General features: G+C 37.9%; 1 protein-coding gene across 1 annotated transcript in view; it reads right to left on the reverse strand.

Moving 5' to 3' along the window:
• PCCA (propionyl CoA carboxylase, alpha polypeptide) overlaps positions 1-23574 on the reverse strand; it is a gene marked incomplete at its 5' end in the record, with an annotated part of 138240 nt that overhangs the window by 91668 nt on the left and 22998 nt on the right. The window contains 2 exons of the mRNA XM_008944768.1: positions 10166-10219; positions 11713-11826. Coding sequence (XP_008943016.1) covers positions 10166-10219; positions 11713-11826 — 168 coding nt within the window. The remainder of the gene's footprint in view (positions 1-10165; positions 10220-11712; positions 11827-23574) is intronic.

A 23574-nucleotide genomic window follows, 5' to 3' on the forward strand; every position in this document is an offset into this window, starting at 1 on the left:
AACCTGTAGCAACTTTTCCTTTCCTATTATACTCAGAGCAGGGTGCAGACCCTGAGAAAAATCTTCTCCAAAGAGTAGCAGCCTGCAGAGCCAGGGAAAACAGCACCTTTGCCTCAGTAACATCTGTGCAATAAAAGTTCCAAACGCACAGTCACTTTCAAAGACTTTAACAGTCCAGACTAACAACACTGCAAGAAGCAACTGCACACTTACATGCTGGAGGAAGACTAACAATGTTTGGCAAAAACCATTTCCCCCATTCTTTTTGTGTTTTAGTTGATGGATGAAATTATTTAAAGATTATTTGGTTAAATTCTCAAAATATTTCAATAATTTAGGAAGCGTATATCATAAACACAATTCAATTAGTTTCCAAAACCTAAATTAGGTACCTAAATCCCTCTCAGTAAGGTTTCTGCCAAATACTAATTCAGCTATAAACAGGTTAAAAGATTATCACCTTCAGTTGCTTGTTTTTCCCTCCTATTCCCTGTATCCCACTCCCAAGCTACCATCTCTTTGAGTTTGCCTCCATTTCGAGTCAAGTAGAAACTCCTTAACTCGACTCTGCCAGAATCATCTGTACTAGCTTAAAGACTTTAATAGAGCAGTTGGGAGTAGGAGGGAGGGATTTGTTTAAACAGAGAATTTTAACAGAACAGGGCTATGGAGTGACCACACATACAGTCATTCCAGCACATCCAAGGAGGGCAGTAAGCCCTCTGAGGACAGACAGCAACGAGCTGCTGGGAGCAGTAATCTCTTCAGGCAGCTTGGTCACAGTCAGGACACAGTCTGACCACAGGCCAGCATCCTGGTCCTCAGCAGCTGAACGTCAGGGCTGGCATTCTGGGAGCAAGTGAGACACAGATGTTAAGTTCTACACAAAACACATCGTCAAACTTTAGGAAATCAATTTTAAACATTTGTTACTTCAAAATTTATTGTTGAAGACAATCCAACTGCCTAGTATTTCAACTGTTTTCCCCAAAATACACATGCAACAACTCTAGCAGAAATTGTTCAGTCAGCCCAGTAACTCAGTGGGTTATCAGCATTATTGATCACTACCATTCAGTCCAAAATAGAAATGAATGAAACACGCTGTGCAAATAGACAACACTTATTTGTAAGCCAACCTTCAAATAGAATTAAAGATAAAATGAAAAAGCAAATGCATTCATAATGAGTAGAAAGTCTTTTAAAGTTCCAGGGAGTTCTTTAAAAGATTTGCAAAATGAACCACTAAACACAAGATTAGGCAGCTGCAAGTATCTATTAAGTTCTTACTTCTACCTGGGGATCATTATTCCTCTTGCACTGGCTAAAGACTTTAATTGACAAAACTTGACAAACCAGGTCAGTTACTACCAAATAGTTGTTATGTTATATGTTGATATGTATTTATAGATTGTTTCTTTGAGCATTTCTGCTGTGAGGAGAGGCTGAGAAATCTGGACTGCCCAGCCTGTGGCTCAGGGGGATCTCATCCATGTCTATGAATGCCCAATGGAAAGGTGCAAAGAGAGCCATGCTCTGCCCACTGTCACCTGGTACTGGCATACAGTGACAGGACCAAAGGCAATAGGCACACACAAACACAGGAGGTTCCCTCTGGGCATCATGAAACACTTTTTTGCTGTAAGGGTGGTCAAGCACTGGCACAGGTTGCCCATGGAGATTGTGGAGTTCCCATCCTGGGAGTTAGCTAAATGCCAACAAGACACTGTTCTGGCAACCAGTTCTGGGTAGCTCTGCTTGAGCAGGGGGGTTGGACCAGATGACCTCCAGAGGCCCCTTCTAACCTAAACCATTTTGTGGTTCTGTGAAATAGATTGATTGATACCTACAGCAGCAATCAGGTCTGACTGCATTATGGGTTCTACAGCCATACAGTAAAAGTAGCCTGAAGGTAGTGCAGCAAAGTGGAAGATACTAACTGAATAGCTAAGAAGTTACCAAGCGACATTAAATACTGAGAAACCCTATTTAACTCTGATATGCTTGAACATGCCTTGCCTTAAAGCAACAGTGAAAGCTACAAAGGGTAGAAGTGGTGGATCTGTGCATCAGTAAAATAAATTTGAGCTTTTCCTGTGTTTCAAATGCATTTTCAGTAACCAACTGTATCTGGCATAATAAAAGTGATCCTCTCAACATGCATAAATGAACAGAACAGTTTCTCCAAGACTGAAGAAAACAGTGACCCTAGAGAGGCTAGATGAAAACTTCCCACCCAAGCAATGTTTCTGAAACAAATGAATCCACAAGTGAATCCTGTGGTATACTGAACATACAAGCAGGTTCAGTCTTGCTGCTGTAGAAACTACTCAGAATATTTGAGCACGTGACGTTGCAGCAGCAACATAACACTGTACAGGTATTAAACACCTATAGAAAAGTTTTAATCAAGACAGATACATTTAAGATCAAGTTTCAATAATTCAACATGATTGTATATACCAACTTCAAGGAAATACCTCCTGAAGTCAAAATACACACCATGAAAATCAAAGACACACACTCCTTCCCTCCCCACTGCCCCTCCACCCCCCAAAAAAAGCCTTTAAGCTAACACCTTTTTCCACAGCTAATGTGGAAATCACTCAAATGCCTTTGAAACAGTTGCCAGTTGCCACAACCTTCCCTTCAAGAAGCTCATCCTTGGTCTTGGTAGATCCATTAGGGATCAAATACCAGAATCTGACCTAAAAGCATCAGAAAGGAGAAGACATTACTCCCTTTAAACACAAATAGAAAAAAAAACAAGTGGGTGTAAAAAAAAAAATGAAGACTCAGCAGAGCATCTTCATTCTTAGAATCACTAAAATAGAAGGCACAAATACATAGTACTGCTTATTGCAACTTGGCTTCAAGCTAAACCCACTTCTACAATTAAATCAATAAATTTTTCCCCTTCTGTCAAAAGTAATTGCCTCCTAGCCTTTGGACGAAAGACATTTAGTATATTCATGTCCCTCCTTATGTAAACACATCACTATCAATAAAAAAGCCCTTGTGTATGAATATACAGTGTGCTGTAAGAAAAGATCTTTTTTGGCTAGTAAAGAGTAACCTCAGTAACAGATTTTGTTTCGTAACTTGCTGCAAATAGTTTTCAACTACAGAAGAGAACAGAAGATAAAAGTCAGAGATGGGAGATGGAAAACAGTTCTATCACATGCATCATTTCCTCAGTGTATTTCAACACTACAGTGGTACGAAAAAAACCCATCCCACCATTAAATTACATTCATCTTTAAAGTCAGAGTTAATCTTCTTGATATGAGTATTTTAAGAATATATAGAAATTCTTAAGTATTCAATCTGCAACATAAAACTCCAGAACACAGATCATCCATCACTATAAAGTATTTTATTTCTTAAAATGCAGGCAGAAAAGTGATTATTAAGGAAGCACTGGTTTTGTTTCATCCTAATTTGAAGCTTCATCTGACTTGCCACAAAAGTAAATTAAAATCCACCAGGCAACAGGAGTTCTTATTTCAGAGACATGTCATCTCTTAACTGTTTGGGTCTGGTCCAACTCCACTGGTATCAATGGGACATTTGAAACTGATTGGGAAAGAGAGAAGGACATCACATTTGCAAGGTTACCACACTAGCTTACACCAATTATACAACAATAGGACAAATTAACAAATCACCTTAGCTCAGAAGGGACACAGTTCACTGTAACCACACAAGCTTGTCTGCATCACTGCAAATCAATAGTAGAAGAAAGGCAGAAAGTGAAAGGAAAAAAATACTACCTATGTAAAAAGAATGATACGGCATTATGCTTGGAAGGCTGCTGTTACTGCAATGAGGCAAAATAGGTATATATAGTCCCTAATTTCATCACAACTGTGGAAACAGGGCAAGAAGCTTATTTTTACAAGACAGCAACAGTGGAAGAAAGAAGTCAGAACAAAACATTTCAGAAGCAACATGAAGTATTCCTGGAAATAAGTGCTATTGCACTGACACTGCATGTCAAGGGAGAACGAATTTTCACAAATCAGGATTCCACAAATCCACTCATCTGCAGAACTGAACTCTCTAATAAGCATGCCAAAGTGCTGCTGTTGAAATGTACCTCATGGGAAATATTAAATGACTTGTGATAGTCCAGATAGGGAAAAAAAAAAAAAATCTCTAGTATTTTTTAATCACATGCATAGCTTTAAATCATTCCAGAAGTCATGCAAGGCCAGAGTTCATCCACTCAAGAGTCTCAACTTGGTAGACATTGTTATTTAAATCAAGAAGTCTTATGTTTGTGTTTTTCCTAAGAACAGTTGCACATGTTAAAGCTTTCAACTTATGCCACTTAAAGAAAATATGCAGCTTTAAAAAGCACAATTTACAAATAAAGGCTTACTCTAAGTGAAAACAAATACAAATAGGTCAAGACTGCCATGTCAGAGGAAGTTGCCTAATCAGGAGATCAAGAGAAAACCACATTGAGATTATGGAGTTTAGGCAAAGGACTTGAAAAGAAAGAGCATTTTTTTTGTCACAAATTAGACAAATCTTTGGCAAAACACCACCCTGCATCTTGAAATACATGCATATGGGTTATACACATATATCCACAAGACTCATGGGTATGCACCCTGAGACTGACTTGGTTTGAGTTTAGACATAAGCCTGGCATAAATTTGTTCTGCAGCACAAGCAGTTTTAAACAGGACACTGACAGCATGGAATCTACTACATGCTTTTAGCAAAGGTTTGTGAAGTTTTCTACAATAAAGGAGTAATACAGCCTTCCTACTTTCATACTAGAAAGTGTCCAAGCAGATAGTTCAGATGACTCAGTTTTTCTTCTAGCTCACATGCACTAGGGGAGAACCAGTAATGTCTGAAAAATACTGCCCATGATTTAATACATGCACTGTTTGTCCCTCCCATGGATTTCACACAATCTGATACTGCAGATGATTTTTTTTTTTTCCATGAAGAAGTTTACTTAGTCTTAAATACAAGAATACAAGTAACATTCAGAAGTATTCTGCCTCAGAACTGTAGGCAGCCAGTTCATTACAGGTTCACAGGCAGAGCTTTTCTGCAGGGCAAACTGATGACCTCTTCACCTCGACAGGTACACTGCCTACCCTTCATTACCCAGGAGAGGCATCATCTCTAGTCAGCACTAGACAAAACACTGTAAGCCACTACAGGCCATGGTGGTAGGCACTTTGCCACTTCAGTAGGCAATGACACACTGTTGGAAGACAGTAAGAAACCCACGGTGACAGCTCTGCCTGCCCCACTCCTTGAAGGAGCTTCTTGACACCGATCTCCTAAAAGCTGCCTTTCTTCAACCACTGCTTTACAGTTTGGAAATAGCAAATGGTAACCAGGCACCTAGACACCCAGGTAGGAAGCCAGTGCATGGAAGAACAGTGTGAGAATCACACTAACTGCTTCTCAAAAATGAAACATCCATTGAGTCATGATAAAGGAATTTCACAATTTGCTTACAAATAAAGCCGTGCACAATTGTAAGGAAACGCTGCTGCCATGCTGCTGCCATTAAGAGTTCAGTTTAAAAGGTGACAATCCCACAATTAGCTGTGCTTAGGGTTATGGACCCACCTGCACAAAGCTCCTCACAGGTCAGACGTGTGTCCCCTTACAGAAGATTGCATAGCTGTTCTTTATTTCACCTTTCCCCTCTCAGACTTAGAAATTTACAAACGTGATCACCCATTTCCATGTACACAGTTTGCCCATTTATTTCAGACAATAGATGGTAGAGTTTGGAGTTTTTTTAATTCCACCAAGAATGTTAATCTAGCTTCAAAGGTAAAGAGAAATACTTCTGGCTGCTTTGTTCTCCCTTTAGTCATGCCAAACAGTAGTTGCTAAAATGGGAACAAAAGATGTATAAAAACAGGTTCCACTAGCAACTCCAAAAAGGCACGTATCTTATGCCAAAATTGAATCCTTTTGTCCCACCATGTTTATGGCTTCTATTGCAGGGAGGGGATTTTGGCAGAGGGTAATGGCTGGGTTTTTTGGGTTTTTTTTGCATCAAAGAGCAGATCATCAGGATAGTATTGTCAACACTGCATTCGAAAGAAAAATATTCTGGATTAAAGTTTCATTTTTAACCTTAACTCTTTCTGTTTTGAAGTTTTATGCACAAATTCCACAGGTTTCTTGGGGGAAATACACCACAATACACCACCTATGAAAGCAGGAAGTCTATCATACACATACTTACAGGAGACCAAAATACACTGAAGATATAAATCCTGCAAAACAGTATTTTTCATAGTAGACTTTGCAAGGGAATAGTGTTCTTTATCTGATGTTTTTCTCTTTAACAGTAGCTTCCCAAGGGATTTTTGTGGCAGAGGGGGAAGGGGAGGTTAATTTGTGTTTTTCTTTAATTAAAAAGGGGAAACGTGATCCCATTACAAGCAACTACAACACTGGGTTCACCATGCATCAAGGTTTGCACTTCTAACTATTATCAGGAAGCAAGAACATGCATCACCTCTACAACAGGAGTAAGACTCCTACTTGCTGCTAACATCAGCTAGATCCTGAGGAAGAAGCACTGACTCTGGAATACTGCCTGTGCAAGCTAGTCCCATGCTTGCTTTCTCCTACGCTCTTCTCCCCCATTCCCTTCTTCAACCAGGTAAGAAAAGGAAGAAATAGTCATTGGAACCGTTGGCCAACCCCAAAGTATCCAACATGTAAAGAGACCTGACTCAGCACTCCCACCCCTCATCACACCAGCTGCCCTGGAGGTTTGCAAGCAAGGAAAGGAAAATTTCACTTTTGGAAAAGTCTATCTTTCAACAGCAGGCCAACCAGAAGGCTCATCTCAGAGCTTCCTCCTTGACAAATTTCAAAGGCCAACTGCAGACAATAGAGGTGATGGAGCTTCTCAAAGGTTTTGCATCAATTTTATATAATGGGAAACATGAAGCAAGCTAACCTAAACACAGAGGTCACTAGCAAACTTTTCTGCAATATGAAGGAACAAATTGTTCTTGCAGCTCTGCATAGCATCTGGCAAAAGATAGCAGCATTTCTTTTTCCAGTGGAGCAACAGATTTTAACTGCGCCTTTAGGTTTATGTTAATAGTGACTTATGGAATAATTCCTTGAAGGAAATAAACAGCTTACATGCAAATATATTTGTGTGCATAAACCACAAATAACTTATGCACTGAATTTTACAGCTTCATAGTACAGATTTTCATAAAGCACTGCAAGAGTTCCAAGTTGCATAGCTCAAGTTTCTGAATTACAATTAGAATGCAAAGCAAGATTCTAAGGAACTACATTCACTTTCACAAATCCATGTTTTGTTATTCCACATAATAACTAATGTTATCAGCATTATCTTGAAAGTTTTCCCAAAAGATTTCACATTAAAATACCAAACCTTAAGAAATTTACCTTAGGTTTTAGGAAATGGTTGACACTCACTGGATATTACGCCATGGATCCCTCTCCTGTCAGCAACCAAGAGCAACCAGAATAGATACAAATGAAGAGGGGACTGAATGCCCCAACTTTTTTATTGGATCACAATGAACAACAATATGCTAGATATACACCCGCTGAATGCTTTTTAGAAATTTTGTTTTGGAAATAGTGGGTCATTTAGTTGTGCTCTCCCTCATCCTGACAGAACTAAATTGAGTTGCTAACGTTAGTTTTCAATAGTCTAAATGTATCCATCAAATTCTTCACAACGACTGTCTATAGCTGTATGCTACTCCATGAACCATTTAGGCAATAATGAACAAAAAGACAAGCTTTTGTTCACATCACCCACAGTGGGATTACATGTGAACTGACCCTCCATGTGTTAATTGAAGAAAAAGCTTTGCTTTGAGCTCATTACCGCTCTTACAGACAGATTGGCAAGTTTAGAAAGTTTCATTTCTCAATTTCTAGATCTAGGTAGCTTGTTTTAAGAATACAGATACACACCAGGAAATAAGACAAGGTTTCATAGCTTTCATCACTACTTGCAGTGCAAAAGAAAAATATAGTGCATATGCAAAGAAATTGATAGGAAGAGAGAAAACAAAACCAGATCTTTGGCAATTTCACAACGGTTTTGCAACATTTGTGACAAGCTTTAATAAAGAAAAGAGCAGGCAAGTTTTCCTCCTAAATACATTAATCAGTGTCTTGGAAAAAAAAAAAAAAAAATAAGCAGTCCCTGAGAATAAAAAGACTGACCATTTCACCAGTTCACCAAGCGTTCGATATTCTAGAGCCACTGACATGAAGGGAAGCATGATTATGTCTTAACTGAGACTTTAAATAGTGCATTTCAGAAAGCACAGTACAACTACCTTGTTTTATTATATTTGTAGAGAAAAGAATACACCAGGTTTCTGAAACATAATTAAAAGTTGTTTTTTGAGACTAAGGCACCAACTCAGACTTGAACATGTTTCTAGTCACCACATTATTCCAGGACATCACCCTTGCAAGGATTTGAATGAAAAGATGAGAAATCAGAAGGGGGATGGGATCTACAGGAATGTTTGTACTTCCTCCATTTCTGCTTAATCCTGCCAAGTAGTGTTCTAGATTTCTATGCCAACATTGTAATTTTCTTTACCAAATAATAACTAGATTACTAGGAAATGAGCCCAGTTAGGAGGAATAAATATCAAGTTTCAAAGTTTGGCAGCAAAATATAAAGCAAAATAGCATGAACAAGCACTTCTGTTAATTTTTTTGTTATTAAAAAAACAGGAACTACTAACTAAAGCCAGTTTTCCTGCTGGTCTAATCAGTGGGAACAAATTTTTTTGTAAATTAAACCAGGAAACTTTCCTCTAAAAAGAGGTTCTCATACATGAAGCAGAACAGTAGTAGAAAAAAGCTGCTAAACTGCATGAAAATAAAATTACTACAAATCTGGTAAATCCTGGCAAACACTAAGTGCTTAGAATTCTTTTCAGTTTTAACATTGTCACAGCAACTAGCATCACACAGAACCTGCACTTATTTTTACCTGGGGGCTTTTAGAAGAGCACAGCAACTGTGAAATATAAAAATCTGATTTAATTCCCAAATAATCTCTTTAATGAGCAGGCAGCATTCTCTGGCAGCAAATAACCAAGCAAAGGTCTGCATTACAATTAGAACTCAACCCAAAAGGGACATAGTGAAGGAAGAGATGGGGGAAACAGTCTATTCCACAAATGCCAAGAACAAAAGAGCTATCATTTCATAGGACTCCATTCTTCTGCTGTGTTTTTTCACCCTGAATAAAGAAGGTGCAAATTACTCTCAAAACAAAACAGGTTTTCAGCTCTATGCTTCCTTTACTCTGTAACAAAGTTGATAGCTGCAACAGCTTTTTACTGGAAGTTGATGCAATATGTGTTTGCCCTCATTCTCAGTGAAACCAAATAACGCATGATCTGCAGTGACTACACGTACAGCATCCAGTCAGGACTTGGCTCAAATTTTGTGTATAAAACATCTCTTAGCACTGCACATTTATAAGCAGCTGCATGACGGTTTATGGAGAAAAATAAAATCAGTATAAAGGCCATATATCGGTTTCTGTGATATACAAAAACCCTACTGAAGAGGTTGTGAATAATAATTTTTATAAATTAAAACATGAGGTGAAAACAGCACCCTCTTGACTCTTTGGTCCTTTCAGAGAATGCAGCTCCACAATACATGACCACCATCTGAGAAGCCAGTTTTTACACAGCTTTCTATTCCCATCCTGAAAGTGCAGCTCAGCACCTTCTCAGGGCTGCTGATACAGCTGTTCACCAGCTGTGCTTCGAATCACCAAAATGATCACTTAAAAACAGATACTTTTAACCTAGATCATTTCAGTGACCCAGTTTTACAGAGCAATCTCATAAACACTACAGGCATAAGTGAAAAATGCCAAAAGGTTCTTACATCCTTGGTGAAGTTCTTACAAACATGCACCTCCTCTTTTTACAAAACACAGGCTGCAATAACACCCTCAAAACGCAAGAAGTCCACATGCACAAAAAGCATATCGAAGTCCTGAAGTATCCTATCTTAAGATAGCTTTTACATCTGCCTTAAACTGGTACTCTTGATTCCTCAGATACCTTGGAAGAAATGTATGCCACCTAGTGCATCATTCATAGCCAAGCAAATGGAAGTAACTTACCAAACGTCTGGCAAATTCTTTATTTTCTGAAAGAAATCCATATCCTGGGTGTACCTTGAAAACAAAAAATTCAAGCTGATTGAGTTCTGAAGCCAGACACCAAATTTGCTAGCACCTCTTCAGATACTTGGGAAGGTGAAACGGATCACTAAGCATTTACATATAGTTGAATACCTTAAATTGTCTTAACACACTAATTTATCTGTCCTAAGCCAGGCTGTAAAGACTCACTGGTTGAACTGGCATTTCTGAAACAAACATTTCTTACCTAACTAGGGAGAAAGGTGCTGTTTGCAGAGCAATGGACACTCCCTTTGTTGTTTTGCCTTCTGCTCTTTTTAACTCTGTTTTGCCACATTACTCTCACTGCAGACTTCTACATATGTGCTCATCTGCACTCTTCTCTGTGGCCACTATAAAATACCTCATCCAAAAATATTTCTAGCACTGATACCAACAGTCAGAAGCCTCCTACCTCTAGCGACCCTTGCTGGAGAACATAGCTTACTGTCTCATGAGTCAAGTCATTCATCTTCTCGTGCCTAGTTTGCTATTCACATCCCAGTATACACCTAGCATGATTATTTGAGAAATGTGAGAAAGTCTTCATTTTGCTTTCTGCAATTCACAAAATTCTTGATCCAATATGCTCTGATAGAGTATAATCCATTTTATTCCACTCTTTCAGAGAGGCTAAACAACTATGTTCAGAAACTCCGAGGGAAGGAAATAGTGTCTCCTTTATAGGAAAGTTTTTGGCCCCAAAAGCACTACACCCAAAACATCATCTTGAATATCAAAACCATCTTATTTGAAAGGAATTACAATGCTGATCCAAACTGTTCCAAGGTAATTAGTGTTGCTCATATACACTCAAATTACATTTTAATAAATGCTCCATGTACAGTAGCTCTAAACTACATTTATTTTACTGACAGAACAAAGAACATTAGGCACATGAACATGACTACATATTAGTTTTTCCAACCGATTCCTGTTAAGCTTTGAATCTCTGGCCAGTTTGGAGGGAGAAAGGCAGAACAGCCCACATTTAAGCTAATGTGCATTTTGTAAACATTCTGAAACAAAATTATGAGATGCACTGTTTACCTACCTTCCTGGAAGCAACATATATATATATATCTGAGAAATAGATTCAAATTAAGTTTAGGCAAAAGCCTTTTGGGATACACTTTGTAAAACATTCCAAAAAGCCATTATGGCATATAAAGGGTTAGCGCTCAAAACTAATTGGGATTTTTTTTTTTTCCCTAGCAAATTTGGAAATGAACTGAAGCTGCTCCCTGGTGTGAAAGCTGAATCCAGCAGCCACCTGCAGGATCAGCAACCAGTGCTGCCAGATGCTACAAAGCCTTTGATTTCCAGTAGCGATTTCAGACACATTTAACTCATGTGACATGAACTAACTGGAATAGCATATTCAATCAGCTCCCCCCCCACACCTTTTAAAAAAAAAAATACAAACTCTGGCTTTTCTGCTTTCTATATGTGAAACAGCTGCAGCAGATAGACTCATTCAGACTCACAGCTTGGGCCCTGGTTTTCTTAATGACTTCCATGATGGCATCCATGTTGAGGTAGCTTTTGCTGGTGGGAGCTGGGCCAACACAGGCAGCTTCGTCCGCCATTTTCACATGAACCTGAGGAGGCAATATTCTGCATTAACAGATGCTCCCAGCAAAAATAATTACCACCACCCTGAAATATGCACACAAATCTGATTGTTGCAAAGATCATTTACATACCATACCCACTTTAAAATACACACTGAAATTGCCAATGCTGACACACAAGAACCCCCTACAATAACATTAAATCTCATTTCATTTAACTCTGAGCTTAAGTCACTGTCAAAGTGTTTTACTATTCCAACATATTATTTTGAATTTGCTTAAATAAAATGACAAATATAATTTCAGCTTCCTATACTGATCATCTATATGTAAATTCAGACTAAAAACTACTTTGTTACATGTAACCAGGGTAGTCTAATATCTTAATACTTAATAACAAACATTCATGACCAGTTCTAAGCAGGCTCCCCAGGAAGTTGGGGATAATTAGAGTGAATTGAATGAAGGGATGCAGTGAGTGTCCCTGCACAGCATCAGGTCAGCACCATGCACAAATTAAAGCCTACAACTAAAGAGTTCAATATCACTACACGTGAACCAGAAAATCTTGAGAATTATTTAAGCAGGCTCATGTTTGATTCCTAATCCATTGCATCCTCATTTATATGCATTTGCCAAACATTTTTCAGTCAAATTTGAACTGTACAAGAGGGCCAAACTTTGCCAACATTTTACCAGGCATAATAAAATCACTAGGTTTGAAGTTACAAGTTAGGTTTGAAATTAGAAGTCTACTTACAACTCATATGCTCACTTACCTTGAGGAAAGTTACCAAGGTTTAAGACCAAACTAATTAAACATGTTTTCAGAGCTCAGAATGCTTTTCCGTTAAAGTAAGATACACACAGACCCAAAAAACAATAGTTTTGTTTCCTTCATTCTGCTCTCCTTTTGTAAACTCCTTTAGTTTATATTTAAACAAATATATTATTGCCTAAACTATTTAAGATGATATTAGCTATGTGTCAGCAAGACTTTACACTGAGAGGTTGACAATGCTTACCAATTCTAGAAGTTGTTTCTTATGAAATATTCAATATCATCTTCAGCATTAAAAATTATGAATACATTGGTTAAAAAGGTATTTTTAGAAAAGCAGTAGTCACACATGAAACTTAAACATTATGAATACAGAATTTTGTTTTTTGTGAAAAGAAGTTTTATTTGCAAGCAGCATGAACACTGTAATATATTATAAGCTCAGGTTAGAAGTAATGTAGCCTGCACATACTACTAACTCATTCAGAAGAAACAAGGCCAGGAAAAAGAAAATCTAGAAAGAGTGACAAGCAGTAGTCAATAGTTTAAATAATACCTGAATATTTATTTCTCATTCTAAGTCTAACAGATATATAACAAGCACAGGAATCACCTAAGCATTTTACTTTTTTATTCAATTTTCACTGACTTTTTTTCTGAACTTTGCAAAAGTTAATCCTACCACCATGAAGGAATGTTAACTTGCCACCTAATTCCAAGTTTCTTTCTGGGGACATCTCTTAAATGCTTCTGAAATTGCTGTACACTCAAGAGTTCACATAACCTCCTGGAATTGCCACACGTTGCACAGTTGAATTACTGCTTCTGTAAAGTCACACTGGTTTTATTTTACCACTGCAGCATCAGCCTCACACTAAGAACAAACCTAGATCAAAAAACCCTAAGCACTAGCACAGACAATCACACAGCAAGATTTAATGATTTTAGTAAGCACACCTCAGCAATTTAAGTCAGCAATCTATTTTGGTCAAACACTATCAAGATTAGCCTGTCTGCCATACTTCTGGAGCACTAGGTACAAGAAATAGCATGGCCCTTGGATATATTTATTTGCATGATCAATGTTTAAAGTTGTTGTTTTGAATTACAACATGGTTTACATGTCTAAAAGATATTCAAGCTTAAGCACAGTTAGCCATGTATGTTTTACAAACCCAAAAGCTTCCTTATAGAAAAAGGCAAACAATACAGTCAGCTGGTTTTAGGTATCTAGACACTTCTCACACAGACCAACATCCCTACTAGTACCAGAAGTAGCTATAAGAAATACTGCAAGACCACTGATTTTATATCTGTGAACAGTCTTGTGCACTTTTCCCCAACCATTTTCTCCTCCCTTCTGAAAGGTTTGGCTCTTACTTCAACTCTTTGGAACTTTGATTCTTCCTTTTCTGCATTCCCCAGTAATCTGGCAAGTCCATTTCTCCTTGTTTACCTTACTGCAAGTTGTTAGTGCCTTCTCTAGTTCAGCACCCGTTCAGCCTTGCATATATCCCAGCATACCACATGTGGATGTGACAACACAGCAGTAACATCACACATTACCTGATACGCTGACACAGAGCACCACACAAATCTCTCAAGGACAAGAGGCTGCTCTCCATTCTTTCCCACTTGTTCAAATCACCCAGATTTTCAGCTCCCCGTGACAGATCTTCAATCTGCAGATCTGTCTCCCATCTACTTTATAAATAGGATTAAACTAGTCCAGAATCTGGAAATAGAGGTCTGCTTCTTAGTACTTTGTGAAGACAATTCCCCCTCTAAGCATTTCACAATGCACTGTAGTTCATGACAGATACTCCAAATACCATAACATAAATACAGTACTATATAGTAAATTCTGTACATGAAAATGTAATACACTAACCATAATTAGCAAACATGCCAACAAAAATCATTTAAATCTATACAACAGCTGAAACTTTCAGCTTACTCCCAAGTGACACATAATACACATGATAATTCACAAAAACCTTTCCTTCTGCAGAAGCTGACTTATAATGCCGTATTTCTAGGCAGTCCAAAAAGTCCAGCAACTCTCCTTCCTCAAACACTACAAGCTTCAGCTATATTTCCTTCCAACCTCAAGGACTGCTTAAGTGCTTGACTTGTATCACACAATCCCAGGTATTCAAAACTTGTCCCTAACTTACTATACCCAAAACTTTGAAAGCGTTATTCTTCACTTTTCTATTTTAGTTTATAGAATTAATGTCAACAAAGAAGCAAGTCCTGGGAGGTTCTTCAAGAAACGCAATTACTTCATAAATAGTAGAATTGACCCTGCAATCTCAAGCATGAATGGATACCAACAAAGGCTAGGAGAGCAGAAAAACCTTAAAAAGCTTAATGGTTTATACTGCAAGTTTTAACCACATTGTACTACCTGTGCCTCAAAAGATATATTTCAAGCATCTACAATGATCCGTTATGTTAGAAAATACAAGCAACTAGAAACCATGAAAAGACACAATGTATTTGTGTAGGAGCAGTTTAACTTCTGTAAAAAGTTGTACAGTTCAAGTAGTATATTTCATAAGGTCTAACTATACTGCAGTAATAAGATGAGATTCACAAAAACCTATTGAATCGTCATTTTACAGAACCTCTGCCCAATTCAAAAACTACAGACAATTTAGTGATCCAAATCTCTGTACAGGTTTGTTACACTCTCAGAAGTCTTAACCCAACTCAGCCAAACATCTAATGAGTCCACCACAGTCTCCTCACTGTGCATCTATGACAACTAAGCTACTAGTAATACTCTGGGTTTAACAAGGAGTCCTAGCAGAAGGACATTAGGATGAATACTCTTACCTACTTGGAACTACTTTCAGATTAAGGTACAAAGAATTGGACACAAATTTGAAGTACAACAATGATTTTATTGCACAGCTCTTCATGGTCACATACAGATCAAGAACTAGCTTAATTCCAACAAATTTACTAATCCAGAAACAGACTGCACAAAAATGGCCACCTGTTTCCAAAGCTAGTTTAGATCCAGGAACCACGTTCATGGCAAGGCACCTAAATCAGTAAATGCTGCCAGATCTTTACACAGGAACAGCTTTGTGTTTCCTTCACATTTCCAACAAACAGACACGTAAAGCAAGGAGTCCACCATGGCTGATTACCCAGCCAGTCTTGGCCTGGACTGGTTCCAAGCACTGCTCCAGGCTGCAGCAGCATTTAGGGTGCAGAGTCTGAGAAGAGGTAATAACAGTACCAGTGATTGGTTTTAGAGGTCTTTCTATGTTATGTTTCAGTACTTCAGGAGGATTTATAAACCAGGTTTGTTGCCAGGGCTTGGCATCATATTCCAGAATAGAAATATGCCTGAAATTTCAGATATAAGCACCACAAAAATACCCAATATCTGCTTTGCAGGAGATAACCCGATTTAGGAGGACTGCACTGAATCAGAGCTAGTAAGTACCCAAATTACCTAGATTACATTAGCACTCCTTTACCCTGGAGGGTAGCACATGTACTCATTTGACAGCAGCATGCTCTCTTCCCCAGCCATACTCTGAATTTACTGAATTATCCCTTAATCGGACCTGTATTTCAAATAATCATTTTGAGAGACCAAAATGAGTAGTTTACTGCCCAGAATATACATAGCACTGCTAGAGATGCTCCATTTAACACAGAAGAACAAAGGCAAACTTCTCCAGGAGTCATTCAGCTGCTGCAGATCACTCCTTGAAATCTGCATTATAAACAAGTCACATGTGCACGTGAATGCCCCTCAGCAGTTAAACATGAAGTTTTCTTGGTAGGAAATAGAATGTATGAAAAACTATTAAGGCAAAGAATTAAAACACTTATTTTCAGTGCATACACAATCTATAAAACAATCAAAGACACCACACTCATCTACATACCCTCAGCACTGTAACTATTCAGCAGCTCCAGATTATTATATCATTACACTTATGGATCTGATTTATGACACAAGTGCTTTTCTCCCCAATTTGCCTTATAGCAATCCTCATCTACTCATTCCAAAAAATAAAGGCAGAGATTTTGTCACAAGAGTAAACAGAAACCCCACATCTACATATGTAGTTTACACAGATCATTTTATATACTTCATCACTTTCTGATGTTTTTCATGTGACAGATGCCATTTACTTCAGTGTAAATGCCTAATTAACACATACACACACACACACTCAATCCCTCCACCCCTTCATCTCCAAGGAGGTAAATGTCTGGAATTCCCCTGTGTCCCAGTTTTTCAGAACAGGTCACTCTACACATCTTCTGGTCTCAACACAAGTTGATATTCAGGGAGCAGACAGTTATACTGAGTTGAAAGATGCATTTTTTTCCTCCAATTCTACTGTACTCTTTCAGAATTTATATAGAAACTGTTATATCTGCATATACAGTGTTAGTCAAACCTAAGAAGCAATTAAAAAACCTCACTGAAGAGAACACTTCAGTTTGGCTTGAGATAAGATCTCAAGCATTGTTTAGACAAAGAAATCTAATCAAACAAGTCATTCTCCTTTTATAGCTCAAATCAATATTACACATTGGAACAACATCCGTTGGTGTAAGTGGATTCACTTAATTGGCCCAAACTGCATAATACCGCTCAGCAAGACAAATCACAATTAGCTCAACCCATAAAATAGGGCTAATGAGTAAATCCTTTGTAAGGTAGCTAAAAAAACCCCAACCACCTCAAATCCTGCCAGCACTACTGCCAAAAGAGACAGACAAAACAGAACAAAAAGCTTGTGGCATTGAACCGTCTTGAATTAAAAAAAGGATGCAAAAAAGGTTCAAATTTACTGCTTTGCCAAAACCACATCTTTCATCTGACCTATGTGTCTTCAGCAGCGTCATGCTAAAATACACACATCAGTAATATAATAAATCTGTGCACAGTTAGTATGTGGTATTCATACAGCCATTAAAGTGCTATCTACAAAGAAATACTGCCATACAATTACAGCAGTTAACCCTGAAATGAAATAATGGAAACATTTCTAAACCATGTGATAAGCCAAAGTCTGAAAGCCATAAAAAGTATCACTATTCCATATTTTCCACATTTATTCTTACTCAGTGTTTCAAAAACCTAAGTAAAATTTTATGGAAATAAACAAGTCAACCTACGTAGCCAGGATAAGTAGATTTCTCTGCAAGCCTATTTTAAAATTTATTTTTAATTTTATGTCCCACAAATAGCTATGTGACAATGAATATAACTCTTCAGTGGCCTTCAAACATATTGTATGGTGAAGGGTATTTACTTACAGTCCCCTCCAAGTCTACAATGACTCTCAAAACAGCCCATCAGAATCAGATCCTGGGTTAGCAGACAACAGCCAAGGAGGGGAAAAAAAAAAAAGTATCTATAAGTACCTTTTCCTCTGCTCCCCCATCCTGCCCTTCGTTTTGCCAACTAGTCAAAACTTGAAGATACCAATAGCCTAACTAGTGGCCTCAAAAATCCACAGATTTCAACTAAAACAGAGGGATCCAGGTTGAGCAGAAAACTCTTTATAAGAAGAGAAACACCAATCTGGCAAGGCAGAGTACATTTCTAACCATGACTAGGAGAGTGCACTTTTCAACACAGACTTTCATCTGTTCACCTTCTAGTTTATAAACAGTTTATTCTGTATTTCTGTAACAAAAAAGTAACCACAAAATCCTCTCTCCTGTGAATGAAGCTCTGGAACTTTGTTGGCTGCTAAAAAGACAAATGATTTTACTTGACAGAACAATACAGAAGAACTGTTCAAAACAGCACAGAGAAGAAAGGACTCATTGTATCCAGAGGCCTCATCACTTGTCTTGTGAAAACCAGACCAAGGCTGTCATGCAGTGGTACTCTGTTTGTGGTAACAAACAAGGAAATGCCTCCAGAGTCCTGAAGACATTAAAAGTAAGGACCCAGAGGAATCTTGCAGAATAGCTTTGGCTCCTAAAACCTTCTCCTACATTCTTTGGTGGGTAACTTCCCAGTGAAGCCCTTTCTGGAATACCAATGGGAAAGAAGGCTTCTCCATCAAAATGCAAGTGTTTTATCATGTGTTACCCTCCAAAATAGTAGAGAACATAAACTAGTAACTTAGTGACCATTTCAAACTTCAGACCACAGATGTGGCTAAACTTCAGTTCTTAGTAGCTGAATGTTGGAAAACCATATAATCAGGCTGAGTAAAAGAAGGTGGTTTTTTTGGATAGACATTGAAAATTGTAGATATGATATTTGTCTCTAGTATGTTCTCTTGGACCTTCTCTAGGAAAGCTTGTCTCTTCAGGCTTCTATTCAGAACAATTCAATTGTTCTTAAAGACTTCTTTAGCCTGAGAAATATCTGCAGATAACCATGGAAGTATAAATAAAACAAAAGGTTGCTTAACTATTCAAGTTCAAGCAGATTTTCTTTTTGAGATTAAAACCTGCTGAAAGTTCTAAAAGAAAAAAAGCTAGTCTGTCACAGTTAATAACCAGTTAGGGTATTTTGTTTGCTACTAAAAAATTAGCAGAATTAAATGGTTGGTTTCTATTACAACCTTCCACACGCTTTAGTCAACACCAACCAGGAACAATCAATCATTCTCTAGTATAATAACTGAAAAAAATAGAAGTGGAAAAAGGTAGATCAATAGTCATCTTGTTTACTAATCTACTTTTGGGATGAACTGTAAGATTCCTGGAGGTAGAGGAATCAGGAGGGAATCCTTACTGTAGTTTTTCCCCTCCTGAATCCTCTACCTCTGCTAGTTCAACTCCAACTCACTAGTCAAAAGCAAAAGACTTCTCGCCACCTTGAGGGAAAAGCATTCCCCTTGTCTCCTTCCACTCATGGCTCCCTTTGATAGGGTCAGGCAGCTACCAAGCTTCCTCACTGAAGTGAGGATTAGAGGCAACAGAGCCACTCAAAACCACCTCTGCTGATTTAGGAGTGCCATGAAGAAACAGTCTGCAAGCCAGCAACTGCACTCGTACTTCTGCAGACTTTTATTTTGGACTATGGTATCTAGAGCAAGTCTTCAGAAGAAACAGAATATTACTTCAGAGCATACACTAGCTACTTGGGAAGATACTCAAATCTGTTTACCAAAGCAAGAGTCTCCATCTGTTGCAACAGTTGAGCAATTTATGGTATTTGGATCAGTTCAGCATGCTCTGTGTGGAGACTAGTTTCATCTTTGCAGTGATTCTGTGCTTTACTTGTTTTAGAAAGAATTAAGGTTTTTGTGATGTTAACAAAATAGTAGTGCCCTACGGTGTTTTTAGTAGCCTCTCTGCATTTCAAACACATTTGCACCCCCATGTCAGCCTTTCCCTAATGGAATCTCAGCTTTCTAAGCACATTAGCAAAGCAATAGGACAGAGCTTTCTCATGCTGTTTCTTTTTCCTGCCTCTCCCAAAAACAAGCTCACCATGGAATGCATTTGATGCCCATTTCTTTGTTTTGTTTTCTAAATGGGCAAGACATGTGGGAGATGGGAAAACTCGCAGTTCAGCAGGTCTAGAAAACAGTATCACACAGTAGCAAGGGTACACAACTACAGAACGTCACATAGCAGAGGTTTAGCTCTTAGTTGAGCTAGATTTTATAGGATTCAGAAAACAGCTTAAACTCAGCCACATTGCAAAGCAACACATAGTATGCATTGGTAGCATGCTCCTATCTAGCATTTTCAGCTTAATTCAGAGCTCCTCTTTCAGATAGGTGAACACTGTACACAACCACACCGATGAGGTTCCCATCTCATCTCCAAACTTCCTTGCCTACAGATAGAGGGACTGCAGAAATTGCTTCCAGTATTTGAAGAAAGTCAAGGATCCCTGAAACCAGTTCTAGGATTGAGAGAACAGCCCATAGCAAGGTGGATTTGAAGCTACTTGGCATTTCAACTACAGAACAGCACCTAAAACAAATGTGAGAGATGATGTTATAGACACCAGCTCAAGGCAACATTCTGGAACAGTAGCTGGAGAACTAACTTCTTTTAAAAAATGCAAAATTCTTTTAAAATTTTAAAAGATGCAAAATACAGAGCCTACAGTAAATAAAGTTATTCAGAATTTGGACTAACTTCTGGCCCAAAATGAATCATGTACTGAGGAAAAGGAAGCTTCACAAGCTTCACTTTATGCAAATACAAGCCACCATTCAAAGGATGATCCCTCTCCTAACTGTTCCACATTCAGCTCCAGCAATTACAGTGCTGCTGAGGCAGATCGATGAACTGCATAGACCCTCATGGAAAAGTAATCTAAGGGGAGGGGAAATTAACCTTCTGTCAGATCAGCAAGTTAAACCATCTCCCAGCCACGCGATCGTTGGATCCAATACAGGGAATTAATAGGAAAGGACAGGTGACTGCACTCTGTCCTTTCACAAATATTTCAGACTGAGAAATGTAGACGTAACATGAAACCGGATACAAGTTGTCAAAGAATTCATAAAAGAAAATTAAAAATGTCGTGGGTGAATGCAGAATAATTTAAGGATGAGAAACACTTAGTGCAGCTTTTCTAAATCAGGAAGTTTTCTGTCTTTCTATGCAATGTATGTACATACATACACAAAACCCTGAACCATTCTTGCATACTCAGTGAGTGGGTTCTTTTTTTCCCACAAAGATTTAGTACTAAAGTAGTATCTGTAATAAACCACAAAAATTCAGTCAAAATTATCACCACGAACAGATTGTTTTAAGAGGGATAGAACCTTTAATACTTACAAATACCTTATTAAATATTCCCTTTATTACATAATATTCAGAAAAATAGAGCCTTTTTCCTTCATAATTCTACTAATGTAACATTCAGATTTCTTTAAAATTATGCTTTGTTAGTTCGTCCAGTAAACTACTTTTCTCACAATATACTAAAATTATTTGTTACATTATAGGGCAACTTTGAAGACAGCCCTCTGTATAAAACCCATCCGAAGTTTTCGACCTTCAGAAGTCTTTTGAAAGGCAAGTGAGCTTTGAGATTCCAAGAGGCAGAGGTCAAGATGAAGACTATAAAAGCTATGTAATGGAGAAAAAGCATCAGGCATGCTTGCTGTGAGAATTCACAAAACTCAGTAAGCCAGAAATCCCATGAAATCAACTTGCTAAGTAACATCTCAGAATAGACTTACTCTTTAAAACATTATCTATAACACGAAATCACCCTGCCCATGCCAGAAGTGTTATTAATTCTACGCAGAACAGCATTTGTTATAGGACAGTTAAGTCATTGAAAACTGCTAGCTCTAACTTACATTTTAAAAAAAGGGTCTATGGCAGAGCCTGTCAGTATTTGCAACCCTGTATGCTAAGAAATTTTAAGTAGTTTTTGCATTGTACTAGATAAAAATAATCACAGAAGACCCCAAAGTCAAGTACTTAAAGACTTACATGGGGAAAAAATGTATTCTGTACACAGGAGGATCAAACTAGGTAACAGTCAGAGCCAAGGACCTCCAACAGAAATTAAAAATGGATCAGCAAAACTAAGTTACAGGATGAAGAGTTCCACAGCTGACTGCTAGACATGGCACAAGACTACTTTGCTATACAGAAAACTTTAAACTGGTCAGGAAAGGTATTTCCCAGTTTCATCTTAGTATAATACAGTACAGTTAAAAGGTACAGTTGTTCAGACCACTATACTAACCCCCACTCCATCAAGAGAATTTGTTTATATTATTCTACAATGCTGAATATTTTACCCATACATTAAGTGAAGAAATGCAATATTTAGTGTTGAACCAAAGCTGTGTAGCTCACAAAAAGCTGTAAAGACTGTGTGCAGACTGACAAATGGGCAGGAATGGACAAGAAAACCTGCACTGCCCAAATATAATTTTCATATAGTTAATACCCACACTGGACAATTCAACCACGGATGCTGACACCAGACTTCATGTGGTCCCATCCTTTTCCAGATCACATAAAACTATTTTCAACTTTTTTTTTTTTTTTTTCTCTTCTCCTTACAGCCCTCAGTTCTGCCATAGCTACATCTCAAATTGTAAAGATTGCTTTAGCATGACCCTGGGAAAGTCCTTAATTCAGATTGAATATTTTCCCTGACAGTATTCCCACCTTGCAGTTGATCTCTTATGACACCCACTTTTCCATCTGAAGGTAACTCAAGGAATCCAAGTAGAATCTTAGTCGCTACTTTACCCCATTAATCTTATGACAATATTATTTCAGCACATGGAGCAAATTTAGTCTAAACAGTATGTGTATTGAGAAAACAGGTCTTAATATAACAAAAAAGTATTCTTTACAGGCAACTACAAAGCTCCTCCCACCAAAAGTTTAAGCACAGTTCTTGTTCCAAGAAACAAAACTATAGCACACCTACTCCCACACCTACTTCACGCTCTTCTACAACAAGCTATCACTTCTGGGATTCTCTTTTTTGAATTAAGAATTCAAGGAGTACAAGGTCAAGTGCTCCTGATATTAACTTCTGAAGACTAAAAACTAGAAAATACGAGAAGTACCACTATTAGACTAGCTAATTTGCAATTTCATAAATATTTAAATATTTATTAGAATTTGCATGGATAGGGCACGTGTAGACCTTCAATACAGTGCACTCCATTACATTCCATAGAGGCAACACCTGCACCACACTGAAGAAACAAAACAACCTCTTTCTGTAAGGTTGACAACTATTTTCTTTTTTAAGAGAGGAACAAACTTCTGCATTCCTCAAAATATGGATAACATTCACAGGTTTAATATATCAGCTCAACCTTCTGTATCATAAGATATTGGAGTAAACTTCCAGATAAATTCCTGTTTATAAAAAATCTAGAATTAAAAAAAAAAATCTTTCCTAGTTGCACGAAATCTACATAGTACAAGCAACAGACACTCATGCAATGGTTCCTTCTAAATCTTCTTTCCTGTTAGCATTTAGGTTCAGGTTTTTTCCCCCCTTCCAACCTGCTAAATAAAGTCGTATTTCCTGC

The sequence above is a fragment of the Merops nubicus genome, unplaced genomic scaffold (assembly GCF_000691845.1).
Source record: "Merops nubicus isolate BGI_N331 unplaced genomic scaffold, ASM69184v1 scaffold14047, whole genome shotgun sequence".
In the NCBI taxonomy this organism is placed as follows: domain Eukaryota; kingdom Metazoa; phylum Chordata; class Aves; order Coraciiformes; family Meropidae; genus Merops; species Merops nubicus.